Genomic DNA, 18,492 nt, shown 5'->3' with positions numbered 1-18,492 from the left:
ATCTTTTCTCTGTCCATTTTTGTTGCACAACAAAAGTCCTCATCAAAATATTGTTAAATTCATAACAGATTTATTTGGATTTGTTAGGTTATGTTGTCACTAACTGGCGGATAACGTTTTAACTGACAGTTCGAACTGTCAGTCAATTTATCAGGCACTTTGACCACCAGTTTTGAGCTAGCGGGTAATGATAAACAGGTTAACTGACAGACAAGCTTTAACTGCCAGTTACTTTAACTTAACTGCGCATTGATAAACCGGCCCTTAGGGGGAGAAAACTTGACATAGATGCGAATAGACGGCAAACGGCAGATAGACGGAAACGATATACCTATGTTTTCGTATTTTATGAGTCAGGAAACGTCGAGAAAACATAAAAGTAGCGACTTGCCCATGGAGTCGATTACCAAGTACCATAGTACTAGTGATTACAGGATATTGATAAAATTTTATTCGTTCATCAAATAACTAGACCAAATTTTTACAAGTAAATGAGTGACCCGTTAAGGTCCCTGTTGACATTCTTAAATACTTTGCCTGGTCCGCTCCTGTTTCCCATAATTATAAACACCGCAATTATTACAAGGTTTTTTAAATAAATATAAAATTACATCAGTATTTGTTGGCAAACAGAGCAGTAGCATCCTGTACGCACGTTTGCAGAAATGAACGCCAAGTGAGTGTCGTCTTTTTCCCCAGGTTTGACTTAATCAAAAATGTTGCAGTTCAAACAACCCTTCGAAAAACATGAACAAAAACATCTCCCGTCAGATAACTCGAACTGAAGTAGTGTTAGCCGTCCTCCTAGTTGGAACGATAAGTTACTTGATATATTTCCAAACATCCCATGAAACTGGTGAGAATAGTTCACTTGTTGAACCGAGTGAATGCCCAACGCCAGGTTGTTACGAGTCGATTATAGAAATACAAAGTTACATCGATGAATCAGTCGATCCTTGTGAAGACTTCAATCAATTTGCTTGTGGGAAATTCTTCGAAAACTCTTACAAAACACAAGTTACGGCTAAGGTCATTCAAGACCAAATAGAATACTACAACGAATTAGAAGGAATGATAGTACAACCGGTCACAAATAAAGATTCGGAAGCGATCAAAATTCAGAAAATGTTTTTCCAAGCTTGCGTAAATGTGGAGAAAAATGATGAAAACCATAACAAAGTAATATTAGATATAATTGATGACGTAGGTGAGTGGCCATTACGGAAGACGTCAGGGTGGGTAGAAAAAGATTTCGACTGGATGGAGGTTACCGTGAGGTGCAAACAATTAGGTTTGCCGTTTCAGTGGTTTCTACAATTTAGTTTGCACGAAGAAGATTTAAAATATCTTAAAGTGACTGTTGAATCGCAAGAGGGAAAAATGTTTATTGATTGTTATCTTTTAGATATCTTACCCACTACTGGATTCGTCAGCCAAAGCTAATAGAACTACAGTAGGACACATTATGAGTAATCTACTCGGGAAAAAAGTGAACGCCAAAACTATTTCCGATTTCGAGCAGAGTTTAATAAATGTAAGGTTTTAGTGATAGCTTGAGATGAAAATAAGTGAATTTTTGCAGATAATAAAAAAACAAAAATCGAAGACTATTTTAACTACGGTTGGCGAATTGCAAACACAACATTCGCTGTTTCCCTGGTTAAATTTTCTTAACGATATTACGGAAAACAATTTAGATGAAGACACACAAGTAGCATCTAACGTTAACGAATACATTGTGGATCTATACAAACTTTTGAATGGAACTCCCAAGCGGTAAGTTATCTTTTTTAGAATACGTAGAGGCATACAGTATCTTGCTGGTTGTAGCATCCAAGCTGACTACATTATGTGGAAAATTGTTGAGCATTTTGTTCCGTATTTGTCCAATAATGTTAGAAAACATGGAATTCCAGAAATTCCAAAGAATGTTCGGACCCAATTTTGTGAAACAACGGCGAAGAAAAAGTAACAACTTCTTATAAATTCTATATAAAAATCTTATACTTTCTTTTAGTTTTCAATATTTCGCACAAATAGAATATGTGCGAAAATACGTTAATGAGGAAGTCAAAAATTTTGTAACAGAGTTAACAGATTTAACGAGACAAGAATTTCTAACAATCGTTGAAGAATCAGCTTGGCGAAATACTTCCCTCGGTCAAGAAGTCGTCAACACTTTCAATAATGTTTTCGAAGTGGATGTAGGTTTCGACTTAGTAAATGAAGACTTCCTGGAAGCTAACTTCTGGCATATAGGCAATCTTACTTTCGATTCAGATAATCCTGGCATAATTGAAATAATCACCACGAGATCGAAATATTTTTATGAGTCTTTGTTTACCAATATTAACACAACTGCCTTGTCACCTGAAATAACAAATTTTCTTCAAACTATGGATGTTCAATACATTTTGTTTGATAGTTCAAAGAAAAGAATGGGTAAGTGTCAGCTTAACTCGTTTTTAAAATTAATATCTAGTAAATTGTTGAAGTTATTCCGCCGGCGATGTTGCATGGGTTTCTCTATGAAAATGAGCGACCGAATTATTTAAATTTTGCAAGCCTGGGTAGTCTGATAGCGGCAGAATTCATTAAAAGTACGCAACTTGTTACTAATAGGTGTCTAGAAGTTGATTATGAAAAAACGGCATCGGAACAGGTATTCAAGTAAATAACCTTCCACAACTATTTTTAAATACGAATTTTAGACAACATTTAAGAGCTTGGATGTTATCCGAGAAGTACTTCCTGATGTAATAGGTCGCCATATTTCCTATGACGTTTATCAAAAGTGGGTTACAGCAAATGGAGAAGAAACCCAACTGCCACTTTTGTCGTACAGTCCGAACCAGTTGTTCTGGATCAAGTCGAGTTTAATTAATTGCCACAAAAAATTGACATACACTGAAGACGAAAGCGATTTTAATCTAATGGTATCAAAGTACAAGAACGTTTTAGCAGTAAGACACTCACGTCACTTCGGTGGGGACTTCGGTTGCACCGAAAACACAAAGATGAATCCATTAGCGAAGTGTTGATAATTTTTATAAATGAAAAATGCTCTAATTAATGTTGACCTTAACCAATAAAACTTAATTGAAGTTAGCCCGTGCGTTATTCTGGTGTCGTTTTTTCTAAATTACCTACACCCAACGTTCCGCCTTAACATCCTAATGAAACGTAATAGCTCAATATGCAGCGAGTTTAATTTGGAAATGACCGCTAAAGTGTGATGATGGAATGCTGGAAGAAAAGAACGGTTTTAGAGAAAAAAAGTTTGGTGACGTTAGTTGTACTCGTAACATTTGTAATCGGGCTCATTACTCTAATTCTGCTAATCACTGGTGAGTAAAATTATGCGTGTGAATACATTAAGTGGACATCTTTCCAGAACCCGCATTTTGCTACACGTCTTCGTGTTACAAAGCGTCTGAGCACATCCACCGACTGATGAACCCTCGAGCTAAACCCTGTGATAACTTTTACGACTTTGTTTGCGGCAACGCCTTTAATAACGCCCGACAACCAAACGACAGATCTCCAAATATCAAAATTCTCAAAGAAATCATCTCCGAACCAATCGGAACCAAAGACGTCAAATCACTTCAACTCCAAAAACTGTTTTATCAATCTTGTACTAATTTGGAGGTTATCGACGTAGACAATGATACCACGTTTGCAAATATAATAAGCAAATTGGGCGGATGGCCTGTGGTCAGTGGCAACAATTGGAACGAAAGCGCTTTTGATTTTGCCGAATTCATGGCAGAGTTAAGAGAAAAAGGACTTCAACATGATTGGTTTTTGGAGATTTCTGTCTATTCGAATCGAGGACAAAGCATCATACTCGAGGTTAGTTTTTATAGTGTCACTAATGAATTTTAATGAACATTTTAAGATCAACGTTCCTGATAACGCCAATAAAATCGAAGAGGAGACCGCAGAAGCATACATCGATTTAATGACGAAGTCCGCCGTGGCGTTCGGAGCGCTGGAAGACGTCGCAAAGTCGCAAATGCCAGAGGTCATGTACTTTGAAAATAAATTAGTCAATGTAAGTAGCTGCAAGAGTAGAAAGCCGCAACTAATTAACTAACCACTAGTTAATAGAGAAAATACATAACGAAAACGAGCGGCTATATTCGCACCAACCTCTACACTTAATAACCATCGCGGAAGTCCAGCAGAAGTGGCAAAATATTAATTGGTTAGAGTTGATAAACCACTTAACGAAAAAGAAACTCTCGGACGACCAACTGGTTGCGTTTTACGTGGAAAATTATATGCCGGAACTTGATAAGTTATTGAAACAGACCACAAAGAGGTAATTGTTACAATAATTGTGGGCATTTATTTATGTCAATTGTTAGGACTCAAGTCAATTACGTTATGTGGAAATTAGTCGAAGCCTACTCGCCTTTTCTGTCTAAGAGGATTAGAGATATGGTGCACAATTATGTTGCGTCGACTAATCAAACTGATTTGTGGTACAAGGACAGAGAAGACTTCTGTTTCGAGGAGGCTAAATCCTAGTAAGATTCGCGGCGGCAAAGTCTCATTAAAGTAAGAGAACTAGTTTTCAGTACGCACTTGAAGCCGAATACTTGAGACGTCACGTGACCAAAACGAAAAGCAAAAATATTGAAGAAATGATGGAGAGAATTTTGAAAGAGATTAAACAACATTTGCGGGAAGTCAACTGGATGGATGAAAATATGAGAAGGGCAGCAATTAGTAGATTAGAAAACATGAGTTATATTATAGGTGGTCCCGAGGAAATGTACTATGCGGAACAGTTTGATAAAGACTTCGGAGTCGGCAATGTAATTAAAGTCCCTCCAGATCGGCAACCAACTGACTTAATCTTAATTTAGTTAGAATTCAAAACGTCGAACATAATCCAGATCACGACTGATATTTTCCACAAAGCACTCGACACACTCTACAGCAAGAAATATGAGGACACTAATTACCTTAAATACACGTTCTACGAGTTGGTTACTTCGCAAGAAATCGCTTTCTATCAGAACTTTAATCTACTCTGTACTGCAAAACTCTCTCAGTGGCAGAATTCAAAACGTTGTTTTTTTAGGGATACCGGCTGGGGTACTCCACGATTTTTTTTACGACGATGACCGTCCCAATTATTTAAATTACGGAACCATGGGTACTACAATCGCCTACGAAATGTTGCACGGTTTGTACGCCAGACTTTTTCGTACTTTTACCTTGTGGTCAAATAGTACTTTGGAAAATTTCAACCAAGCAGTGCGTTGCTTGAAAAACTGTTCCGAAGGTTTGCCTCAGTTCAAAGAAGTATGTTGCTAACGATGTGATCACATAAATTACAGACACTTGTTACAGGTTAATTGCGGTAACTTACTGGAAACCATGTCCGATTACATCGCGATTAACTTGTCTTATAAGGCGTATCAAAAGCTGCTGAAACAAAGCCACTCGGAGAAAAAGCTCCTCGACTTGAGCTTCAGCAACGACCAATTATTTTGGCTGGCGTATGGTACATCGATGTGTCATTTGCCTGTCCCAGAATTAAATTATAGTCGCTTCGATCACATGATGCAGTCATTCAGAATCGTCGGACCGTTTCGTAATTCGCCCCATTTTAGCAAAGACTTTCGTTGCGAATTAGGTTCGACTATGAATCCTCGAAATAAGTGTCAGATACTGTAACCGTCTTAATTACTTTCAATTAAATTAAAGTTAATTAAAACGTAGCACGATCGTTTCCATTATTACATAACTATTAATTCCTGGAATTGGTTCGATGAGTCAGTCCTGCGTGTAAACAGTTACTTTTAAGACGTCGTCAAGTACTCTGCAAAAATTATATAACGGCGTGGACATTACCATAGTAATTAATTGTGGAAGTGCCGGCGAAAATGAAGGAGTACAAGCGAACCTGCTGTGCGAAAAGAAGCATCCTGGAGAAGATCCTGATTGTTGTTATCGTGTTGTTGTTATGTTTGTTGATTGCCCTGTTCTCGGTTTTCGTGTTTTACCTGCAGAACGGTAAGAGTGATAAATCGCCGTTTCGATATAAAGCAGTGCCGAGTGCGTTGGAATACAACCATGCCAGTTTCATCACTCCCAGTCCCGTCACCGGGAACAATGGGACGGCGATTTGCATGACCCATCATTGCATTCAGGCGGCCTCCCAAATTATCGATTTCCTTGACACAACTATCGACCCCTGTGATGATTTTTACAGCTTTGTTTGCGGGAATTTTTTGCGTAAATCCGCGGCAACAAACGAAATTACCCCTCTGAGTAAGTTTGAAGGGATCACTTTAAACCAGCTGGATGCCTTGATTACCGAACCCATTGAGGGCACGTTACCTAAATCCTGGGAATTGCAGAGAAAGTATTACAAGATGTGTATGGACGTTAACGCAATCGAAAAGGATGATACAACGACTTTCTCTAATTTAATTCAACAATTGGGGGATTGGCCAGTGTTGCACGGACGCTTCTGGGACGAAAGAAAATTCAACTGGTTAACGTCAATGATACAGTGTAGAAAAATCGGTTTTGCTTATGAACATTTCATGGGAATATCTGCTAATGCGGCCAACGACACAAGAATACTTTTGACGGTAAGATGTTAAATTGTGTTTCAAAAATATAATTTTTTGCTTTAGATAACCCCTCCGGCCGTCATTCATTTGCCTTATCAGCTGAGGGAGCTTTACATTGATATAATGGCGAACATTTCAATCGATATGGGTGCCCCTTCGTACTTGGCCAAAAACGAGTTCATCCGAGTGTACAAATTTGAAGAAGAATTAAAAGCGGTTGGTATTAAAAAAATCAATAAAGTGTAAATCAAAAATCAATTTTAGTTGGTACAAGATGAAAACGAAAACGGTCGGGAAACCATCGTAACCGTATCAAAACTACAAAGCGACTTTCCCACAATTCCCTGGAAATATTTCCTCAATGAACTGACCCAGACGGCAATTCGTTTTGACGATGACACATTGGTGCGCTTGAGGGCGTCACGATATTTATTAAACTTACTAAACTTGATAGAAAGGACACCAAAATCGTAGGTCGTGTTAAATACGATTATAGAAATTCCTTGAATCTAATTTCAGAACGCAGGCCAATTATGTCGTTTGGAAAATTATAGAAAATTTCCGCAGTTATTTAAAAGAAAGTATACGTGGTCGTTATGAATCGTTCTTGATTACCCTTAATCCTGATTATGCATTTATGAGCAACCGACACGTGTTTTGCTTAAATAAAGCGAAATTCTAGTGAGTATTGTGTAAATTACTTTTGTATTAAACTTCTGAAGAAGCTTCCCTTCAGTTGCCGAATTGGCATACGTAAGAAGGTATCTCCAACCAGAAAAAAGAAAAAACGTCAAAGGAATGACGGCCACCATTAAGGCTCAAATGATTAATAAAATCCGAAAGACTGACTGGTTAGATCGGATTTCTAAAAACGTCTCAATTAATAAAGTTTCTGCAGTGGATGAACATATAGGATCTTCGGACGAAGCGTACGGTGACGATTTTGATAAAGTCGTCGACATGGACGAGGTAACAATAAAAATAACAACAACTTGTGTAACAATGACAATTTTTTTAGTTTGATTTGTACACTGACAACATAATGGAAATGGCGACTAAGCTCTACGCCAAACGCGCTGACAACTACTTCAAAATCGTCAACCAAGATCCAGAAATCGTGACAAAGGAAGCACTGACGAAATCACCGGTGTTGAGCATTAACGCTTTTTATAATAAGGATTTCAACACTTTAGGTATGCGGGTCGCTGTTCCAGAAAAATCGTACTAAAAATAAACCTTCCAGTTGTACCTGCTCCGTTTCTTCAAGGTGTGATCTACAATTTCCACCGTCCGCAGTACATGAATTATGGTGCACTGGGTAGTGTAATTGGACATGAATTCACACATGCTTTTGTTGCTCATAAAAATAAATCTGAAAGCGGAGAAATACATTGGTCTCCAGATGCCATTCGACATTACGAAGAGAAAATTCAGTGCCTGTTGGAGGATTATCAGCAGTATAGTGGTCACCTGAAGGAATTCACGGTAATGTCACTATAGTCTGTTATTTCTTAAGGCGTGGAACGTTTAGGTGTCCCTGAAGTTCAATCGGTATGTTTATTTGTATAAAGTTATTGCCAAACTGTTACACTTTTATCTTACAAACAGCGAGACTGCTCGCAAGACAAAAATATACAATTACGTTACGATTTCGAAATTTCTCGCAGCAATAAATGCTGAATTTGTTTTTTTAATTTACACTAATGTCTCTAAATGAAGATAATTTTCGATGTTTCACAAAGTCTTGTTAATAATGCGATTAGGTATTTACACATTTGCAAAATATTTACATTTCGGGTTATTAGCTCCACGCAAGTGTACAATTATTTACGAAGGCACAAATTTGAAATACAACTCATCCCTCATTTTTGGCGCACAGCTCACCAAACTATTCTCGAACTAAAATCAAAACATAAATTTGAAATGTTTAATGCCACTAATTAGACTAATTACAATATTTTTTACTTTTATTGTAAGTAAAATTAAGTGGTATTTTTTGGAAATAACTGAGGCTGGTAACCACATAAAACGATTGCGGCATATTTAAAATTTTATAGTTCAATATCTTGTTTATTAATGCGTAAAAAATTTAGTGCCAATTTTTCATTTAATGGGCGTATTCGTTTACTGCAAAAAATTAAAAACGAATGTGTAACCCAAACACATAAAGGTGAATAAACTAAACATGTATAAGTTGTTGGCAGTTGAAAGTGTGATTTTCGTGTTGATTTTGCTTTTCTTTTGATTCATGCAAAACTTAACTAGAAGCCAATGATAATCCTACTTATAGTCAAAAGTAGTTTATCGAATAAAATATTTTGAAAGTTGAAGATTTCACAGTTACTCACTTTTAAAATAAGAGGACTGTTCTTGAAGCACCACAACCCTCTGAACTCTACAGAATCTCAAAATTCATTGATAACAAGATTCTTGGGTTCGGTCCTTCAGTTAATATAGAATGTGATGATTTGTAATGGCTGCACGTGCATTCAAATCAATTTCACAAGCAGCCTTGAATTATGGGCCTGCAGGATACGTTATTATCAATTATTCCGTTAAACTTCTCAAAGAGTAATCATCCATAAAACATTGTAGTTTCGTTTCATATCAAAATGGGAATCGATTTTTATTCCATAAGAATGTCTTCGCTTCGTTGGTTTTGATAAAATTTTACTGGTATATACTGGGCAAAAATTATTGTATTGTCTAACTAAACCACAGAAATATTTTTTTGCGAGAGATCAGTAATTTCAATGAATAGAAGGTAATAACCTAAACCGAATTACGAAATAGTCACAGATTGACAAAAAAGACTGCTTAAGAAGAGTGACTCCCTTGGCTCTTATGGAGTTGTCAATACATTTTCTGAATGCAATATCTCCATTATTAACACACTTATTGTTGTGTTTTCTATATATAACATAAGGGTAGTATCTTTTAAAATCAATATTTCAGTTATTTATGGAAATTTTGGTACTGAGTTTTCACCACTGTTTTCAACTTAAAATACTTATAAATATGGTCCTTCTATATTTTTTTAAATCTATTTTTTTAATACAACAACATTAAAAAAAATAGATTAACCAATCTTGAGTTAACTTTAAATTGCACTTATCGTACGTTGTGTCTGTGAGCATAGCCTTAACAAAATATCTGTTAAGGGGGTGTTATACGAAAATGTTTTAACCTTTCCTAACTTTTATCTAATTGCGTAAAAATTGTGCTATTAAAACGTATCCTTAGAATAGACTGCTTTTTTTTATAAAACAAACCTGAATTTTAGGTCCACGTTCAGCCTAAATAATCCGTAAAAAGTGCCATAAAAAAGTCGTAAATTTTTATGCATCTAGATGAAAGATTTCAAAGCGTTATTCCATAAAAAAAATTAAAATACCGCAACTGTTATTTAGGAATATGTTTACAATGAAATTGCTTTACTACTTAGTTCATATTCACTTATTTTCCCACGTGGAAGAAATTTACTCAATATCAAAACTATTCTTTGACCACACTTTTTCTTTCCACATCAAATGAAACACTATATCAGGGGACGTAGAGGGCTGAAGAAGGAATAAATCGAAACCAGTCCCCTGATATAGTGTTTCATTTGATGTGGAAAGAAAAAATGTGGTCAAAGAATAGTTTTGATATCGAGTCTATTTAGTTCCTTTGTATTTGTATGTATTTTTCATGTGTGCTATGAAATAAACTCATCAAATTGCTATGATATATTTTTTTTGTTACAATTATTTAGTGGCCTAAGCAGAAACGTGTTATTTATACTACGAAAAAAAATATTTTTTATGTTTACACATTTTTTTTTGCATCCTTTAAAAACTAATTAAGATCAATGCGTGTGTACAGTACAAAGTTCAGAATTACGTTATATGTAGTGCTTCAAGTAATTAAATATACAGTTAATTTCATTCTAACGCCCCCTTAATAACACCAAATTATGCCCGCATCACGAAAACTCAACTAGCCCATTTAACTAATTCCAGAAAGACGCCAAATCCGCCTTGGAAGAAAACATCGCCGACCTCGTGGGCCCCAACCTGGCTTACAGCGCCTACCAAGAACGAGTGCGTGTCCGCGGCCAAGAACCAACCCTTCCCAGCTTGCCCTACACCCAGAACCAGATATTTTGGATAATGTCGGGAGCGTTCCGCTGCTACCAGCCCAAGCTGCAACCCAAGCTCCGCTTCGACCAAGAGCACGCAGTGCCTTCTTTCGCTGTCATTTCCAGCATGAGAAATTCCCCTTCCTTCGCTGCGGACTTCGACTGTCCCGCCGGATCCAACATGAACCCAGAGAAAAAGTGTCAGATCTTGTGATTTTTAGCTCGATGATGGGCTTGCACGCGAACATATTGTTCTTGTGTTCACACATGGGTTCTCATTATTCAGCGGACAACGGTATCAACACATTAATTATAATGGTATTAAAAAACGAGAACCCATCGCACACGTACAAAGATCGTTTAGATTAATCATCTTTTGACATGTAGTTGTAACATGCTCTGTCTTATCATTATTCGATTTTAATATACGGTTTCTTTTTTTAGAATGTGGTTGTAGTGTGATTGGTGTAATTTTGTAAATTTGATTTAATTGCTGGGATTTGGGTATGGGAGCTGCACTTGCATTTTTTTTAGTGAAATAACAAAAACAGAAATGAGCTTAATGATTTTAATTGGTGTGCAACCTTCTGAGAATGGAATTATTAAATTTCTTGGCTTCGTTAAAATTGTTTTGTAATTGTTACGACATACAGTGTTACGTTCATATAATAACAGTCAGACATGCAAACTCCAGGTGAGAGTACTATTTATTTTTAAGTCCTTCTAGATTAGTAGAAAATCCGAGTAGAATGGACATATAAATGGAAGTAATTTGTAACAAAGTAATTATTTTGTTAGATATGTTGCACAATTGTGTCACAGTCGTAAAAGGAAAAGAGAACAAATATTTACTTTCAAAGAATACAAAATGGATTCTATAGCTGATTTATTAAAAACAAAGGGAAAATAAAGTTAATAAAATCTCTATTGAATTTTAATGTAATGTCTAAAGTTTTGTTATTAAATACATATTTCGTATGTAATTAACACAACCGTGTATATAGGCATAAAACTTAATTTATAGAATTTTCAACTAGAATAGTAATCAAAAGTTAACACTATATTTAAACTAGTTTTAAATTAGGTCTTAAAATTATCTAAGAGGTAAACTAAATTCTTCTATTTAAGTCTTTTGGTGTTATTTCTTTATTCGCGTGTTGTATTTGATAAGGTTTTAGACAAAATACATCGATACAATAGTAAAATTAGTTACAGTAAGAGCACTTTAGAGTTTGTATTTTATGGTATACAAATCATAAATGCCTGCAGACCCTATATTAGCTTATTTTTTGAGTTTGTTGTTAACTTTCAACATCATGAAACTATCTTCCTAAATACCATGCTGAAATTTATTTAGAATTCAAAGCGATAAGTGACTAAAAGGGTCATACAATTTTAACACTAGAGTCCTTACTATACAACTATAATTAAGCGAAGTATGTAAGTATACAAGTAAGAAAATAATGCTTATGCCAATAACATAAGATGCAGAACTTTTCTATTCCTGCACGAAAACGTGCAAAACTTACGCTCTTATTAGATATCATAATTTACTTTTAAGTCAAATATAAAATTCATGCTTATTTTTTTTTATGAACATATTCGGTAGTAAGTCAAAACAACGCAACTTAGATAGTAAGTAAGATATACAAATTTTGAACAATATACCAGCCATTGTTTTAGATGTGCATCATTGCTAGCCAAAATAGTTTAGCTACGATGGCTGACAGTCAAGTAGTGGTAGAGGACTATGATGAAAAGCAGCCAGAAAAATTTAAAAAGAAATAGAAAATGCTGGAAGGAATAGTTCACAAAATATCCAGAAATGTAACACTATTTTCGTAGCAATTAATTAGGACTTTAAATTTCAGCAACTGTCATAATTTCTTGGAGTATTTAATTTTTTCATACTCGTGTGGAAATGAGGTTTATTTCCAACTTAAATTAGTACGGAATAACAGTAATAGATATACCTACGTATATTAAAAGTATTGATGTTGAATCATTTTTACCAACAGTAGACATATGATTACAATATTTTTGAGAGAGGTTTTCTGTAAGTGATTTCTGCATTGTAAAAAGTAAATGTGATCACAAGACTATTCAGTAACCGACGATACATGTTACAAAATATGTATATAAATATTTCGTTTCATAATTTTAGATAATTATTCACAATTCTGTTTGAGTTTACGTTTCAAGAGTGTAAAAATTATGAACGGACATAGCTGTGATGTTTAAACTAACTTAATTAATTGAAAAATTAAAACGTAAACACGAATCAAGGTTTATTAAAATAATACATCAATTAATTGCATCAGATTCTAAGGTTATGTTACGAAAGAAGAGCAAATTACTAAAATGTATCGACTAATATGGAACAACATTACGACAGAATAGAAGAACATTCGGGTTGGACAGTAAATTTCGATAGTGCAAGAGGAAGCGAGACTGAAGTGATTGATAGTTTTGTTATAGAATAAACAATGGATAAATTTGGTAATAAATTACTAATTAATGCTTTTTAGGTTTCACGGATACTAAAACTTTACGAAAATAAGAAGAGGAAATGAACTGACATAATTATAATAATTGAAGATAATATTTGATAATAAACTTTATCCAAAAAATAGAGATGGCAGTCCAAGATAAAAATACATATTGCAATGGTCACTGATTATTATTGTTTACAAGATTTTTTGTATGTAGCGGACATAGTTAATTTTAGAAAAATCAGAATATTGAAGAAAGCGGCAAGCAAGCAGAATAAAAAAATAGGTCTATAATTATGTTATTAATCAATGAAGCAATTCCAGTTTAGGCAATTTCTTTATGAAAATCCGTATATTAAAAAAAACAGAGATGAATTATATTATTATAAAATTAACTCAAATTACTTGATTACTCAAAATCGGTTATAGATTCATATTCCCTATGCGTCATGTTGGGTCATGAACTATGGCTTGGATAACAATTTTAGAATTAGTTTAAGTTCATTTTCGGAATTTAATGGATCACAAGTTTTTCAAAAGATCGTTCGGTTGTGTATCTAAGAAAAGGGAAAGCCGGAAGATTTATCATTTATACTGTACAGGAAAACTGTCCTGTGCTCTGTGCAAGAGAAGTTCGGTTCGTTCAACAATTTCGCTAAAACTATTATTGTAATACGTAGGGATACTTTACGTTTTTTATGAAGTTTGTTGAGCTGCCTAATCTACTCTCAGAATAAGGATGACCACAATGAACGTAATAAAAAAATTATAGAATATTTTCAAGTTATGACAACGTTTGTTATAAATAATTGCCCACAAAATAATGAAGCAACTGTCGAAAGGATTAATGCAGAAATCGAGCCTATTGTCCATGAGCAGAATACACCGACATCATCTGCAGCCTATGCAGCAGTACTGGCGAGTAAGAAAAGAACCATTCATTTCCAGTTGAAGATGCAGGTCTCTTGGATTTTTCATTTAAATCAACGGACTCTTTAGGAAATTTAGATACGGAAGAAACGTCTCATAAGAAATATAAACCTAGTGAATCTCTAGAAAGCTTAACGTCACTTGCAGAAAGACTTACCCCAGTAAAGCAGATTATTGAAAATACAGATCATGAATTTTCCTTGGATTTTCTCAGCTAATCGAAGTGATGGACAATATCAATCAGCAACCATATCCTATAGAGTACCTCTTCAATTTTACAACTAATCTAGAAGGTGTAGTAGGTACTTATTTATGTTGCTTGAGATATACCCGGCATTACAATATAGAAATGTGAAAAATAGGTGTTTAAATATTCAACAGAAATTAAAGAAAGCCTTGTCACATCAAATGGACATAGTCAACACTGCGGAAAGCAATACTGGGGAGACACAAACAAATAAATAATAATACTCCTAATACGGAGTATTTTACTAGCACAGTAGTTTACACTAATATAGCTTCGCTGACTCCCAAATTTAACGTACTTTGTGTGTTTATATCTTATGAAAAACCAGCGTTTATTTTTTTATCTGCAACCCAGCTCTCACCTGCTCTGCCTGACAGTATAATTGCCATTAATGGGTATACAGTTTTTAGGAATTATCGTGTTGGTAAAAGAGGGGGTGGTGTTTGCATTTACGTATCAGACGCTGTATTGGCTCAATTTTTTGCAATTTTGTCATCGGTTGCATGTGTTGTCCTCCAGACTCATCATTACCTGACAATTATAATTTATTTGTAGTGTTATCGGATGTAGCTTCACCTATTTTTATTTGGTGATTATAACATGCCTTAAGTTACATGGCTTATAACTATTTCTCAATGCTTACGCAATGCGTTACAAGTGTGTCGAATTACTCATCAACAGTCACTTAACACAGTTAGTAGATCAACCTACTCGATATAGATCGCAGCAACAACCCTCGATATTAGATCTTCTTCTAACATCAGATGAAAACTTGCTAGCCAATTTAGAATATTTAGACCTTCTGATTTTCCAAGAAAAAGAAAACAGAAAACAGAGTGCCATATAGTATAAATCGTCTGCAATACTTGGATAGACTAACCGCCATGAACCTACCCTCACTCTCTATAAGAAGAACAAGAGGAGATGTTATTACAACTTTTCAGGCCTTAACAACTCTAAATTCACCTATTAGGGACCTATTTTCACTCAATCTTGATACACGAACTAGAGGATATATTGTCAAACTTCAAAAAGAGAATTTCAAAACCCGGAGTAGACAGCAGTTTTTGTTAAATAGACTTTTTGATCTTTGGAACTCACTACCGGACTACGTAGATTTAAGTAATTCTGTACTGCCGTTTAAAATTAACTACGACCATTAACGCAGTGGGTAGCTTAATATTGTTACTTATATTATAGTTTTGTAAATAGGCTGCGCGTGCATAACAGGTTTAATCTCTACCCCAACGTATTTATTTAATACTAATACTAATTCTATAGAGTCTCCTTTGAGTTTATGTCTGCAAACGTACCAAACAGTATAAAAAGTCGGCAAATGTTTTAGTGGTGACTGATAACAGAACCATAACACTGTCGTGTCAAGAATGGACAAGTTAAAATATTCTGGATAACTCATGACATTTGTCACAGATTTCCAAAAAAACTTCAAAACCATAGATAGAAGAAGTTCTTAGTAAACGCGAAAAGAACTGTCGTTCTTCTACTTATTAGTGTTTGATCACAGGTCCTTTATTAAAAATTCTATGTGCGATTAAAATTTCAATACGGAAGCTTACTCTTCTTCGAAATTGTTACATAACGGGATGTGTATCCAATAGAATGTACCCTGAATATATTTAAAATTACGTAACCTATTCTAGGAAGGATCTATAAACCATAAAATGTAGATCAGTTTCGATATTAATAAATACAAAAAGACTAATAAAACCAAGCTTAAAGTAGGGCAATTGGTACAACTTTACAGCGTTTTATTTATTTTTGTTTTTGCTTTTATCAGTAATAAGTAATTTCTTCCATTCTTTAATGAAAATAACGATTTCATTTTCGAAACCAAAAATGCAAAACCATTATTAAATTAAAAGTTAAAATACTGCCTTCTGTCCCACTGGATTTTGCAGACGACACCTATTATAGATCAAGTTTTTACTTCCTGAGGCAGCAAGAGATACGTCTCAGCACTACTCCTCTTATTCTTCCTATACCGAAGTGACGTTAATGTTCGTACTAAAGTTAAATTGATATTCCACATAATGTTTGAGTTGTGTCCGCCACTAAATTCTCGAGACGTCGCCGCTGAATCAAACACGAAGTGATTCATGTATACAAACGGCCATTTAAACCTACCAGTAATTGATATGGCATTCCACAGATGTGTTTTACCACTTGCGGACCCGTCTCATCTTAAATGGAGACGGTTAATTAGAGGCGCAACTTGCTCATAGAGGTCGCCGTTACTTGGAAGTTCGAATACATCATTCTTCACGATACCAGGAGTGTTAGCTCGGACACCATTATCTAATCGACAACAGTTACGAAAAACCGTAGCATCTATACGTGCAACAATCTCCAGAGAATAACCGCTAATTAGTATGAGAAGACTTTTAATTTTATTAATTATCGGGATCTTTAAAATCGTAATTAAATGTGTCGTTAAGGAAGTCATAAATTAACGTCAGGTTTCGATCGTTTTTTGTTCGTTCGCCCGAAAATTTTCTTAGGTGTGGACTAATTGAAATTTGATGCAGCGTCTAAGTGGATCAGTATATGGAACAATACATATTTGAAGGATGTTTTTTGTGCCTTTTGTTTCTAGAAGAGATAATGGCCTCTCATTTGCGCGAAAGCTGTTATTATAGATTATTATTGTAGACCATTAAATGGGGGTCATTGCTGGGGGGCTAACCCACTGCGATCACGGCGTTCTAAAAATAATGACAGGAACTATTTCTAATAAGGACAAGAAACTGATTGTTTCTCCAAATAGGAGCAAAAAATGTACATGCAATGAACGGTACAAGGTAACAACTAGAGAAGTTTCAAGAGACGACAGTTTCATGTTTGATAGAAAATAAACCTTAATAAACATACTAATGTGTCTTGTGTCACACGAAGTCTAATTTTACACAAAAATAAAATTTACTAACATAACGTAAAATAAACAACGTGCATGTGTTTTCGGTTGAAAATAAAAACGATGTTTGCAATGAAATGGATATCTTAAAAAATGGTTAACATCAAGTAATCAAACAAGTTACTTTTTTTAACGAAACAGACTATAGATATATGTACATATTTATATAGATTTAAATTCTTCACAATTTCTCTCTATTTTTAATGTGGAATCTAATTCTATAAAATATATTATATTTACTTTATTATTATATAAAATTACGTTTCAAAGAAGGCAACTAGAGATATTGAAATTCTGTAAACGCCGTTGTTTCGAGTTTGAAAGGAGAAGCTTAATTTAATACACTGTAAACATGACGCAAATACTTACACACACACCTATATGTTATAATTCCCAACGATAGAGAGCTACATCAATCTATAATTAAGCACGAAATATGTCAAGTATTTATACGTTTCCATGAAGAAGCTCCTCACCTTACAATATTAGAATTCCAGAGACTCGTCAATTTTTAAACATAATATATTTTTAATGAAATCGTAAAAATCATTTTACAAGTCGAATCGACGTAGAAAGATAATATCTAAAACATACTTACTGTAATAATTACCGGTAATAAAATCTGAGATAAATCATATTTTTGAATAATCATGCTTTCTACTCAAATAACTGTCAATTGTTGGTCAAATATGATATAAAATTTGATAATATTATGCAAAATTAAAATTTTATGTGCAGAATAAACTTGATATGTTACTATAAAAACTTGTTATAGCAATTCCATAAAAGCTTCAATTTTTCATTATGTACTAATTAAAATTCAAGTTTTAGTTTACTTTGAGAAAAATGACTTGAAAATGTATGCACGAAATTAATTTCAGCAATTAATTATAACAGTGTGCTTACGACTAATTTTATTTAATTAGTTTTGTTTCTAGAGCCCTCTAAAAGAGCACAAAGTGGCCATAAAACTCAAAACTTTTCTAAAATGTTTTTAATTGGCCGACACCCTTAAGAAGCCGCTGACAAACTAGTGTTCTTCACAGCGGTCTTTCAATAAAACTCTTCTAATTTACAATCAAAGGCTAAAGGAAATTATTAATAACACCGTCGTGCTTTAACTCCGAGCACAAAAATGCGGGCATATTAAAAATTCCGGTATATAAATCGAC

At 34.6% G+C, this 18,492-nt stretch overlaps 3 protein-coding genes across 9 annotated transcripts in view; 2 read left to right on the top strand and 1 right to left on the bottom strand.

Moving 5' to 3' along the window:
* Window positions 1-18,492, bottom strand: part of LOC135144785 (protein prickle-like) — an 889,236-nt gene that overhangs the window by 62,640 nt on the left and 808,104 nt on the right. The gene's annotated exons all lie outside the window — the stretch shown is intronic.
* Window positions 627-5,738, top strand: LOC135144546 (uncharacterized). Its single transcript, XM_064076569.1, has 17 exons — window positions 627-676; window positions 726-1,353; window positions 1,406-1,534; window positions 1,583-1,776; window positions 1,831-1,968; window positions 2,018-2,442; window positions 2,496-2,662; window positions 2,712-3,034; window positions 3,232-3,347; window positions 3,395-3,855; window positions 3,902-4,057; window positions 4,107-4,327; window positions 4,374-4,535; window positions 4,580-4,826; window positions 4,878-5,046; window positions 5,096-5,319; window positions 5,368-5,738. Exons 1-17 carry the CDS (start codon window positions 666-668, stop codon window positions 5,692-5,694), a joined length of 4,098 nt encoding a protein of 1,365 aa, XP_063932639.1. The 5' UTR covers window positions 627-665; the 3' UTR covers window positions 5,695-5,738.
* LOC135144788 (neprilysin-2-like) lies at window positions 5,839-11,165 on the top strand. Its single transcript, XM_064076866.1, has 8 exons — window positions 5,839-6,617; window positions 6,663-6,815; window positions 6,864-7,069; window positions 7,119-7,280; window positions 7,325-7,568; window positions 7,618-7,792; window positions 7,843-8,084; window positions 10,601-11,165. Exons 1-8 carry the CDS (start codon window positions 5,904-5,906, stop codon window positions 10,931-10,933), a joined length of 2,229 nt encoding a protein of 742 aa, XP_063932936.1. The 5' UTR covers window positions 5,839-5,903; the 3' UTR covers window positions 10,934-11,165.

The sequence above is a fragment of the Zophobas morio genome, unplaced genomic scaffold (genome assembly GCF_036711695.1).
Source record: "Zophobas morio isolate AGI-343-1 ecotype UQ-CSIRO unplaced genomic scaffold, CSIRO_AGI_Zmor_V1 ptg000108l, whole genome shotgun sequence".
Classification (NCBI taxonomy): domain Eukaryota; kingdom Metazoa; phylum Arthropoda; class Insecta; order Coleoptera; family Tenebrionidae; genus Zophobas; species Zophobas morio.
The sequence above is the reverse complement of the archived record's forward strand: the minus strand, read 5'-3'. Positions and strand labels throughout refer to the sequence as shown.

Excerpts from the sequence above, each read along its gene's own strand:
- LOC135144546 (XM_064076569.1), top strand. Across the intron at positions 1,969-2,017 it reads GAAACAACGGCGAAGAAAAA|TTTTCAATATTTCGCACAAA; the intron begins GTAACAACTTCT and ends ACTTTCTTTTAG. Across the intron at positions 5,320-5,367 it reads GTTTGCCTCAGTTCAAAGAA|GTTAATTGCGGTAACTTACT; the intron begins GTATGTTGCTAA and ends CACTTGTTACAG.
- LOC135144788 (XM_064076866.1), top strand. The coding sequence starts at position 5,904 with ATGAAGGAGTACAAGCGAACCTGCTGTGCGAAAAGAAGCATCCTGGAG. Across the intron at positions 7,281-7,324 it reads TTAAATAAAGCGAAATTCTA|CTTCCCTTCAGTTGCCGAAT; the intron begins GTGAGTATTGTG and ends CTTCTGAAGAAG. Across the intron at positions 8,085-10,600 it reads GTCACCTGAAGGAATTCACG|AAAGACGCCAAATCCGCCTT; the intron begins GTAATGTCACTA and ends AACTAATTCCAG.